The sequence below is a fragment of the Ruditapes philippinarum genome, unplaced genomic scaffold (assembly GCF_026571515.1).
Source record: "Ruditapes philippinarum isolate M1 unplaced genomic scaffold, ASM2657151v2 ctg18868_1_1_1_1, whole genome shotgun sequence".
NCBI lineage: Eukaryota > Metazoa > Mollusca > Bivalvia > Venerida > Veneridae > Ruditapes > Ruditapes philippinarum.
In genome coordinates this window covers 1,811-14,667 of record NW_026864344.1, presented here as the reverse complement: position 1 = coordinate 14,667, position 12,857 = coordinate 1,811, and the positions used below count along the sequence as shown (strand labels likewise).

The window sequence follows — 12,857 nt, the reverse complement described above, 5'->3', positions numbered from 1 at the left end:
CGGAGAAGTGATCCCTATATGTCGCCACTACTCCGTAGAGGCGACACAAAAATCAACAACCTGCAATGACAAAAATTAATTGTAATACTGCACGTGTATAAATATAAAGTGTGAAAAATAAACAATGGTAAAATCGCACGTAGACACAAGATATTGTACAAATACAAAAGGGTCAAAAGTTTTCAACCGTCAAACTATAATAGTTTTATTTAACAAAAAAAATCAAGCTTAGGGTGAGCTTAAATCATACAAACATGATATTTATTCAAACAAAAAGAACAAGTAAAGTAACTTTTTTTCTAATATTTTATTCATGACGGATACATAAAGAACAATTCCCATCTACAAAAGCCGATAACAGTACATGGTAATGTAATTATACAATTTCGGTAGTTGACATATTCCGATAAAGACATAGGGAAAAGCTTAATTTTCTGATTTTTTTAAATCTAGGGTATCGTTATGAACCACAGAAATAAAGTTCCCGCAGAAAAAAAGTACTTATACGGTATCAAATGCCAACTTAGGTATAGCACTATAACCACCTTATCTCAGTTTCTATATAAGCAATAATTAGCCTTATGTTAGCCATTAACACTTTCAAACAAAAATAAAATAATACCTGCTTCCTTTCCACAAGGTTATGTGTAAACTTGTGGCACAAATCTGCATCTGTAATAGAAAGCGAATTTACATACATTATTACTATATGGATTATACTTTAAGACATAGCAGGAACTATAAAAAGAACTTGTAATATATAGATTATGATAATATTTACCTTCCTTGCCAAAAGTGGCAAACTTGTAATATATCGATTTTAATAATATTTACCTTCCTTGCCAAAAGTGGCAGTCATTTTTGGGGTCAATATTTTGATAATTGACAAAATATGAAAACAACTCAATAATTGACCTAAATTGTCAATTCTTTTATATATACACAGCAAATATTATTATAGCATCAATATGTAAAATTTTATGAAGACAATAGAATTATGAGACATTTTTATCTTAAGGTTATGATAAATTGGGAATGACCCACAAAATGGCACCAGGGGAGGTAATAATTGCTATATATGTGAAAAACATGTATAGCAATGTTTTCATTATAAAGAACAAGAATTCAGCTATTAAATCCCAGTGCCTCAACTTTCTTTCTATCACAATATGATCTTATCTAGCCACATTTTCAAAATGATTAACTTGTCCTCATAAAAATAGACAGTTTGTACACATATCCATTGAAGCCATTACCTTTATACAAGTGACTGTGTATCAATCAAAATGGAAAGGTCGTTGTCTTTATTTTGAGACTTTTAAATTTCACCAAAATAGTTAAGAAAGTGATGTTATCATTAAGTTGTCTAAAATGCACTTACAACTGCAAACCTGGAACAAAATTTTAGATCCATTATCCAATGCAAAATGTTATAATTTCATTTTAAGTGTTATTGCCATTATGAATAAGAAAGGGTCACACTTACAACTGTCTGTGGCATAGCGAACATGTTCTCCATTACATGACAATATAAACTCTTGTGTTTGTACAAATAATGTCTCAAAATCAGGAACATTTGGCATGCTGTATTTTACACACCTGAAACATAAATTATTATACACTTAATTACAAGGAAACTTGATAATTCTTTTGTGTAAAAGTAAAACCTGATTTGCTATACAACTTAACAAGGGATTGGTTTGAAATATTTATGACATCACATCACATTATATCAGATAAATGGAATAAATCAAAGAGACAAAGTATCATAAGCTGCTAAAAAAATTAGGACATTTTCTCATGTAATATGCAATAAAGCATGTATATAACTTTCACTGTCTAATATCTTCATTAGGGAAGAACAAGTAAGAATCACAGCTCCTCCATTAAATACCACACATCCTTTCATTTAAAACATGTAAAATACATTATATTCTTTCATCCAATGACATTAAATATAAATAAGATAAAACTAATAACTTACAATATGCCAAGCACACCTAATGAATGTTGTTGAATATCTAGAGTGGCGAGTACATTGTCTAGGTGGCTGACATTCTTACTTAATGTTTCTGCACTTTTGCTGATGAAATCACATAGTTGTGAGAAATTTCCTGTAATCAAAGTCATTAGATAATATCTCTTATTATACTCTAACACAGAATGCAATATTACAAATATAAACATATAGTCATCCAGCAAAATAATATTAGTGGAGTCACAGATGGGGCATGGGATTGGCTTGCCCAGCTAGATAATAAGATTGTATGTGAATACAAGTGTATATTTAAAAGGAACAGAAGTCAAAATAAACTATACATCAAATACATAGATCTTATTCTATATACCATTAAAAATATTCCAGTGTCATTTACCATTTATGGGCATCACTATTTTGAATAAAATCACAAAGTCACGCAATATTTTATATTGTTCCATATCTATCAGTAAAAGTAAATCAAGCATTTTGTATTTTATTGGATTTCTAAAACTAGAAATGTGTCTATAGTAGACAGGTGCCCCCATACTCCACTGTTTTGTCAGTTTACTGGCTCTAGGCCAAACATTTTTTGGGCTTCCACACAAGTTGAAAACTGAAACTACAGGTCAAATACTTTTTGAGCTATGCATGAACAAGTTGAAAATTAAATACTAAAATTTATACTAAGTGAAGGGCAATAAATCTATCCAAACTGTTAAACATCCACATGCAAAACCCCAGGTGCACAGCTTCACAGTGATGTAAATCATCATTCCTGTAAAGTTGGTTGATTCTAACTCTGGCACTAAGGTACACATAACAAAACATTTAAGAATGTTTTTTTTACTAAGTCAAGGGCAATTACACTACAAATACTGAATAAATCCACAATCAAACCCCCAGGTGCACAACTACATAAATTATGCTGACCACCATTTCTGTAAAGTTTCATGACAAGGGCAATAACTCTGACAAAGTAGAATTAATCCACAAGCAAAACACCAGGTACATAACTTCACATGCTGATCAACATTTCTGTAAAGTTTCATATTCATGGTCAAATAATTTTTGAGATATACACAACACAATTTGAAATTGCAAACTTTTAATAAGTCAAGTGCAATAACGCAACAAATACTGATTAAATCCAAACGCAAACACCCAGGTGCACAACTACACATGCTGGTCAACATTCTTGTAAAGTTTTATAACTCTAGGTCAAATACTTTTTGAGCTTTAATTTTGATGCACAAAGTGGTAATAATTTACCTCCATGCAATTTCCACGGGTTAGCCAAGACATGAATTTTTAGCCAAAAGTGAGTCAATGTAAGGCAGTCAATGAGAACCTAAATGTACAGAAACCCGAGACAATACTGAAAGAGGGTAAAGCCCTTAAAAGGGCTGTTGGTGCCTCACAATCTGTCATTCGTATTAGTGGCACACACACCCTAGTACCCCATCCTCGTTGACTCTGCCTAATTTGTAGGGCCGGCCACTCCCCTCGGCTTTAGTCAAGACACCGGCAGTTAACTTCATGCAATTTGTGCCTTAAATGTAACTCTGGGCTGTAGAAAACATGTGAACTTGCCGTCTTACATGTAGCATTGGTTATTCAATGATCTGCCTATGCCCTGTGTCTTCTCAACGACTATGACGTACACATACCAAGGGGAAGAGAGAAGAGACTGTCTGAATGCAATTTTGAGCTCTATTTTTACCCATAAAATAGATATATTTTTAAAGATTGTTTATTGAACATGATGAATCAAGCATCCAAGAGATATTGATATTGTTCGAAATAATGGAATTTGAAAGATTTTGAGAACAAACAAATGCAAATAGTAAAAAAAAACATGTATGTCCATTAAAAGCCTTTATATATTAAATAATGGTTTTAAATGAATTGTAAAATGTAATCAATTCTTAATAATGTATTGTTTATTTAATTATAAAAGATTACTATAAATTGTATTTGTTTAAACCCAAATTACATATATATGTATATTTCAATTTGTTTACAATTCAATTATCAGCAATAAAACTTTAAAGTAAAGAACCACTAAATGTTATAATTAAATTGTCACAAAATCATTAAATGTTTCACAAGACTTAATCAAGGTTGCTGGTGCAGTTGTCACTTAAAGACAACTGAATTAATTAGCATGTCATTAAAAACTATATATACCCTGTATAAAAAAGTAATGTAAACATTGTAAAAGTAGCATTCTTTCAAAATACATTTAATTACTTCAAGTCAAAAGGCTGATTAACGATGCGCTAATGCGTAACCAAGCAAACGCTTCCCTGTCTCTAGGCAGCCATTTTAACTGACATTATGCTTAAGCTGCCTAACTTGCCTGACTTTTTGCTGACAGACAAGTACATTTTTACATAGCGGTTGTCTGCGGACAAGTGAATTTCTGACTCAGAAAAAAAAGCAAAATGCCAAAACTCTAACTGTACTTGACCATGAACGTTAATTTTTCCCAATGTTTTTTTATCCGTGTTTACTATGTGTAAATTTTATTTGTATACCATCTCCAAAAAGCACAAATAAATTGATACTATTTTACCCCGTATAAGGCCTCTTGCTTCTATTGGCAATCTCGCTTGGCAATTGGTCGTATGGAGGAAACCGAGCTATGCCTGAGTAAATAATAACATGTATTTGTTGTTGTGTTGTAAATTATTTGATACAAAATTGACACATTTTTCGTATATGACCACAAAGGCATTCGTGTTTAAAGAAAGCTGGTTAACCGCTTTTATTTGGCTCCAAAAAGACGATAATTTGTACAAATTTTATTGTCATATTTGCAGAATGTTCCTGGAAACCGCGAATACATCATCATTTATAAGAATGGACACTCAGTACAAGTTTTAGCAAAACCCCAGTAAACAAGGACCCATTGGTTAAATAAAGCCATTGTAATAAACCTTTTTAGTGTTTATTTGAACAACTGAACTCGAGCTGCGCACAAGTAGAAATTTCTGTCCAACTTGTCCGTCGGCAAGTGAAAAAAATCCAAAATTCCACACCGCTGTTGAGTTGACAATATTTGATGTGACAATTTGGTTTATCTTTCCTGCGAACAGATTTCTACACAGGATTTTTGCTACCTAGACGTGACCATCCATACATGTGCAGTGTTTGCATATAAGGACTGTTGATGGTTCAACAAATGCACATAAACAACTTAAGCAATTTTTAACAACTTTTAAACTAATTCACACAATAATTTAGTTGTCTTGGGGTAATTTTGGAGTAGGCTTGGAGCGTCTTGGGGTAATTAGACTGACCTGTCAATGTGTATATGGTATTTTGCAGGCTTTACCATAATAGCGAGCTCGACGAGCTGGGCCTGCTCGCAAAGCGAGCTTTACGGTAATGTGAGTACCTCACTAACAAAGTTCTATGCTCCTGCGTTTATGAATAAATTATGCAAATGAGCCAGGTTGAGCTGCCATGTTGGAGTTTCTGTAAGTGTGTTGGAAATCGCTACCTGTTCGTTTTGAAAACTCGTTCAAACTTACAGTTTCCTTGAATGTAGATAAACTTGGTTTTGTTTGATTGCATTTTGAATGATAGGTATTACAAAATAAATATAATGAAAATCGATCAATAAATAATTGTATACCAGCGTTATAAAGTCAATTTAATTCGTCAGATTAATAAGGTTCTGTTGCGGGGTATCGGTAAAAGACTGCTTTTTTTCCCCGTTTTTGAAATTTATTTGAACACGGAGACAATTTTTCTCAAACAGGTTTATGAATATACTTTACGTTGCAACCGAGTTTACCGTGTGTCCATTCCTTATTTAAATTGTCTGAGAAGTTAAATCTGTTTGTTTACATGTAAATGTGTACCGTCATTTTGACTGACTGGAATAAAAACTACCATGACGGTGATAATACCGGATATGTAATGAAAATTAAGCCGTGTAGTGCAAAGTTTTGGACATTGCAATTAAAATTAACACTTACGTTGTTCCTTGTCAGCAAAATTGAAACCAAAAGTAGTGGTTGTTCTAAAATTTAATCGAATAAAATGGGTGGGATTTAACCACCGCGCATGCCCTGTGCGAACGTATTGTTTACATCCGGTCGTAGCATAGGGTAAGAGTGCAAACTTTGTTAGGTGTTGGTTTTGAAAACTTCCGTCCGAAGTACCAAATTGATACATCGCAACTTTTCGAATTACAATATAACGATCAAAGCTGATGTACTCTGATTGAAAACGGAAGCATAGACTGGTGTCCTGCACACTTATATGGGAACCATAATAGAAAGGAGGAACCAGAATAAACGGAAGCAGTGTATAAAATACCGAATGACAATTTTAAAACGGAAAGTGTAAAATAAAAATTAACGATTATTTAAAACTATTTTATGGAAAAAGAAAATCGAGCTCGCTTTGAGGCTTTGCCTTTTTCATATTATGTGGAAAGTCCGAGGGCTGTAGCGCTCTTAGATAACATGTATGACGCGTATCAATTCAAATAAAAACAAATAAAAAGTAAATGAAAATTTCAAAAAAATATATATCCTATACCTAATGAGCTGTGAAAAAATCCTTAGTTAACTGGGCGCCGCCATTTTGAAATCCTTTTGAGCTAAATATAGATATCAGGGCGCTTTTAATGAGCGTCTAAATAATTCAGACTATTTCAGACTAACACTTCCGGTGAAAGAATGATGTACAAAATCAGAAAATAAACATGCATTTCATTGATAAGAACTATAGTAACGATTATAAATATAAAAAGTTACTTTAACATATCCTTTTTGATAAATTAGCACATTAAAAAATAACGTTAAAACAACAACTGTGATTAGAGATTAACAAAAATGGCGGACGGGATTTTCCAAACGCCGACGCATGCGCAGTGGTCCCCCTTTACGTTCGGAGATTTTCGGAATATTCCGAGCGCTCCGATGATAGGTTGAACACCACCAATTTATTTGTTTTGTTTACGGTACAAAATACCTGCAAGAAAGATCTGGTTTACATGTACACTAAACATGTTATGCTAAAATCATAATTCATAAGAGCTTTCCGCGCCATAGGTAGCACCTAATTTCATATTATGTCTTTACCTTTTTTCAGTGCAGAATTTTATCAGGGGGGAAAAGTAGGGCTTTCATTGATGGATCATTTTGCGAAATTCAATGACAGCCAGGTTAGGAAAAAGACCTAGTCAAAATATATTGACGTGCCAAAGCTTGATTCTGAGATATTTTCGTTCTGGGGCAGAATCTCGCTTTAACGTCAAAACCAAAAGGAGACCTTTCTGTGGTGAAACGTGGATTTCGATGTAAATGTGAAAATGCAGACAATTTAAACTAAGAATTTACTCAACAATACAATTTTAAGGAATTAACAGCACAAAAAGTGCCAGACTATCAACTTAGAATAAAGTAAACCACGTTAGTTTCATTTCACCGTCTCATTTGTGCAACAACGCCGCCATATTGTGATGTTGCTACAGTAATGTAACATGTACGCTAAAAATCGATATTGTTCGGTACCGTGCGTGAATGTTGTCAATTTTTTTTGCGTGGCTAAAAAAATATGTAAAACTATTAAAAAGTGGAAATTTTTCTTAAATGATGTTATTATTAATTATATTTATTGCTACAATAAAATAAATCACCAGGAAATTATCTTTAAATATTTTTGTTTTTCATGATAGAAATCTTTAAAATGATGAGGGGGAACTTTTAATTTAGTCCTCTTTTTTATAAATATGTTTATTAAAGGTTAAGGATAAACAAAATACTGTATTTCATTAAAATGTATATTGTCATCACTCTGTAGTATTATCTATGTTAGTATAATTATGTTAGTCACAACTTGCTGTGTATTAAAAACAGCAAATCCTTGCCTATAGGAAAGTTTTGTTTTTCAAACGTGCATTACGCTATGAAAGAATTCAAATGGTAAATTCTTGCGTTAATTTTTCATTCCTCAACTGTTTTCAGAAAAATAAAACTCGTTACTCCGAGCACCCATTTTTCGTTTGTCTGTATCTGAAAGAACCTGTGTACATGTACCATTTATCCGTGTAATAAAAGACTGTTATCATAGCATGCCGTAATGGCCTGGATATTTGGTGTTGTTTAAGCGATGTTCCAGAAAAGTTTTGCAGAAAAGTTTTGTCCCGGTATAGAAAATATATTCAACCTAATATTTATTTTTAAAATGTGTCAACTACATGTATTCCACAACGCCGACACCGGTACGCTGGCCAATATACACTTCGGAAATGTTGACACTATTAATAATTTATGCGCAGTCCTGTTTCTTCCTTACTTAATTTCTTTGTGTCAACTATAAATTTATTAAGTTTTAAATAAATAAATTAGATTTTTTAAATTCGAGCCGTGGTTCCTTTCCGGAATCAGTTAAAGTTATTTTTAGATCGTCTTAGTTACATGTATTTATTTTTCAATTTATAATTATAAATATACTTGATGATTTATTTCAAAGACGATAATTTTATGCTTAAATTTCTTTCTATAATACATTTATGAAAGTTGTTTAAACGGTGTTAAGAATTTAAATGTGTTACGGTCCCGAGTTTCCTCAGTACATTTTCCCGGCTTACCAATACGCTTTGAATTTACGCAAGATATGCCAACTTTTTAAGTTTTGAGTTGTGGCATTTAATTATTAGGAACTTTATTTCTGGTTTTCTTTCTAAATTAACTGGAAGGTTAAAATCTTAATTTTCGTTCTTTATCAAAAACTCAAAAATAAAATATAGAAAAAAGAACTGAGGAGGCGCCGTGATTTATTACCGATTTTATAAGTTCGTTTTCCAAAGCAACACCTTTTATATTTGGGCAGTAACAATCTGTATCATAGTATGTTTAAAATGAGTAATAGTGTTGAATAACCCTTAAATCTTATAAGATTGGACAAGAATCAAAGAAATCACAGACGCTTGGGGTGTGAAGCTCAAAACGCCTTTAAAAACCAAATAAAATGTATATGGAGCCACGTTTGAATTTGTCGAAAATATTGTAGATGGAGTAAAACGGCGATAATCTCGATTTTTATTTTGCCAGTTGCGTTGTTTATATTACTGTTGAAGTTTAAAATTGACCATCATCTTGAAGATTTATATCTTTTGTGTCGATGGACCAAAGGATTTTGTGAAAATATTGGAAACAGAATAAAATACATGGTGTTTTTGACGGCAGGTGTGCGGATTTTTTCCGGCGAACATTTTTATCTTGTGTAATATTATAGACGTTGAAATATTTTTTTTTTCAAAACGGCTTATATTTAGTTTTTTTATATATATATGATCAGTACATGTGCTGGTATTGACAAATATACATTTTATTTGGATTTTAAAGCTCCACACCAAAAGTGTCTGTGAAAGAAATTAGCGGCGCAGCGTTTTGTTTATGTAACAGTAAAATAACCACGTTGATTCTTCAAATCTCACCTCGCCATGCATGTATTTTATAAAAGAAAATAATTTCTTAGCATAAAAGTCAACTGTATGGGATAAATATTTACTGTATACCAACATTATGAAAGTCTTTTGCAAAACAAAACAAATCAAAGCACAGAAGGCGCTGAATTTGTTTGGGTCTCAGAATGTAAGAAAGGTGCAGGTTGTGAGATTATATGTTTAGTGCCACCAATGCTTTCCAGCGTTTTAATTGTAGTAAATTGGCTATAAGACTAATTGCAACACTGATATTCAATCCAATGTTTATTTGACTTTAACAATTTAAAAAAAATGAGTTACCTTTACTGGAATTTGAACTCCAGACCTCTCGCTTCCTAAGCGAGCCCGAAAACCCTTCAGCCACGGTTAAATTTATATGTAAACGGCCTGAAGAAAACCATATTATTCTAAATTAGGGCTTGTAACGACTTTTAACTGTTGTTTAACACAGATGTTAATAATCCTGAAGCTTACTATGAGCATGTATATTTATAAAGAATCAAAGGGCTTCAAGTTCTTTGGTATTTTCTGATCTTTGCAATCTAAATCGTACTGTATATCTGTATGCATTTTCCTGTATAAGTTTATTTTTATGTATTATAATTCATTTTGTAAGGCACATACGGAATTCTGCATAACTAGAGTTGCATCAAAAAATCATTTATGTACTTTTTTTACGACAGCCACACTTTATCCTTGTAAATCATGGCTACTTCCTTAACAAAAACAATTAAAAAAAAGAATTTAACAAAAAAAAAATTTCCTCGACTGGGATTCGAACTCGAGACCTCTCACTCACTAAGCGAGCGCGTTACCACTGTACCACGGAGAAGTTATACACAAAATGTCTGAATAATATCAAGTCATTCTAAATTTAGAACTTCCATTGCATTCAGGTTTGTAATCCTTATTAATTTCGAGGTATTTTGTTCAGGGTAAACCTGTTGTTTAAAATTGAAGTAAATATTTTAGCGAAAATCCTCTCGCCCAAACAGTCCGACATGTAGAATCTATATATTCCACTACTCGGTTTGTGTAGTATTCGGTAATCTACATGGCTAAAAATAGTATTTTCATTGATAAAATCATATTCATCCGCGTAATTTGTGATTGTGCATTTATTGACAATTCTATAAGCCAACGCTATTGTTTAACTTTAAATGCGTTGTATCCAACAAATTACATGTATAATGTCAAGGCACCGCGTTTGACGCTTATTCGTTTTATTATTGATAAAAATTATATTGAACATTGAAAGTATCGTTTAATAGTTAATCAACCTGATTATAAATAACAGACTGTTAAATTCCTTAGAATGGTGTTTTCTCGTAGTCGCAAAGGCGCGCAAGGAATCCGTACGTTGCTGTTTAAAAATATAAACCTCATGTTTCTGCTCTTATCATATCCCTATTTCCATCATAATCGTGGAAAAAAATTCTATAGATAACAATAGGTCCCATGTCTTATATTTACTTGGAAAGCTGACCAAAATATTTTTTTTTATAAACAAGAAACGGTTTAGTGAGTAGTCCATTTACAGAGTAGCTTTTCTATAAAAGATAATAATGATTTTGATATTTCTAAGAACGCTCTGACAATAACGAATGAGTTGTGCATCTGCTCCAATAAAATAATATTTTCATCCTATCATAATTATTAATTTTTGCATAAATAAATGTCTTTAATATAACATTAAACTTGATATTTTACCAAGAGTGTTTCGTCGTTTCTCAGTAACGCAGTACCGCATACACACCAGTGTAGTTATCAACAGTGTATTTGTCACGTGACATTAGCGGCGATGTCTTTATTTTGATGGTGCATGTGTTTACTTTTCTATCAAAATCTTTATGTTAGGAAGATTTTCACAAATAAAACATGAAATTGATGTAGAAATGAATAATCTTTAAAGGTATCGTAACAAATTTATTCAAATATGAATTCTAATACGATTTAACACGGTCCAAAGCTTGCGCTCAAAATCCCGGCGCAAATTTCACCCCAGAAAAGGTACTTTTTATGTTGTACGTAGAGGCGAGATATTGCCCAGACACGAAAATAGCACAATATCTCGTCGCGTAGTACAATTAGTTGGACTAGAAAAAGACCCACATCAAAATACCAACTAATCGCTTGTCAAAGTTTAACACATGTTGTGAAAGAAAGGGTACCATTTCTCAATTAATCGTGTTTACATGATTCACAGGTCTTTGATTTTTAAGAATGCAAATGTCAGAAATTCTATATGCAACTACAGATCCACAACACCATGAACACATCATTTAAGAAGAAAGAAGCAAAAATTCAGCGCAACCAAAACTTTCAATATTAAATCTGATTAAAACATTTTTCTAATTTGTATAAAGTACCTTGTGTAGACAGCGTCTGTACAGTATTTACATACTGTTCTAAAGCACTTGCCATTTTAACAGTGTTTTTAAGAATTTTTCAATATGCAGCTTATATCAAAGAATTATTTGGAACATGATTATTTTAAAACAAAAGTTATGATTCAATTATATAATATAAGATAAGAATGGCTGAAGTATTTTATTTATGTTAAAATACATTCAGTTTTAAATCTATTTAAATATTTCATATTTCATTTTAGCAATTTCAATGTTTTAAGCGATAAAGTTTTCTTTATATAAACCCAAAGTGAAATAATATAAAAGACGACTTCTCACTTCCCCTCGGAGCGTGCACGTCGCTGAGAAGGCACAGGGCATCGGCAGATGATGGAAGATTCATGCGGCGTTTCGTTAAGTTAGCTGCCGGTGTCCTGACTAATGCCGAGGGGAGTGGCCCTACAAAGTAGGCTGAGACGACGAGGATGGTGTACTAGGGTGCGTGAGCCCCTAGTACAGATAGACGGCTTGTAAGGCAGGCCTATAGCTGGCACCAACAGCCCTTTTCAGGGCTAAACACCTTTCCTATTGTCACAGGTTACTGTACATTTAGGTTCTCATTGACCGCCGTACAGTGACCTACATTTCGGCTCAAAATTCATATCTTTGGCTAATACTCCGTGGAAATTGCATGGAGGTAAATTATCACCATTTTGTGCTTCAAAATTAACTCTTTTAAGGACATGACTGGTGACATGTCCGGGGTCCGTACTCGACAGCGCAAGCTGCATTTTGTGCCCGAAAGGGCGGATGGACCATCATTAAGCTTTAACTACATACATACACATACATACATATAAAAGACGAGCCGTCCTGATCAATCTCCTGGATATTTGTCAGTTCAGTGTAAGATCGGAATATATTTCACCGAATGAGCACGAAAATGTACATTTCACGAGTGGCGCAGGGGTCCCGCTAAGAATAAGCGAACATCTAATAAGATTTTTAATGAATTTTAAAGTACTATTAAATGCTTAAAAGCAACTATGACAGCTATGGA

At 32.9% G+C, this 12,857-nt stretch overlaps 1 protein-coding gene across 1 annotated transcript; it reads right to left on the bottom strand.

Moving 5' to 3' along the window:
- Positions 1-497: 497 nt before the first annotated feature.
- On the bottom strand, positions 498-12,001 carry LOC132725275 (COP9 signalosome complex subunit 3-like). Its single transcript, XM_060710372.1, has 4 exons — positions 11,819-12,001; positions 1,985-2,114; positions 1,487-1,599; positions 498-672 (listed from the first exon to the last, which is right to left on the bottom strand). The coding sequence occupies exons 1-4, from the start codon at positions 11,871-11,873 to the stop codon at positions 536-538; spliced, it is 435 nt and encodes a 144-aa protein (XP_060566355.1). The 5' UTR covers positions 11,874-12,001; the 3' UTR covers positions 498-535.
- Between the last annotated feature and the right edge of the window lie 856 nt (positions 12,002-12,857).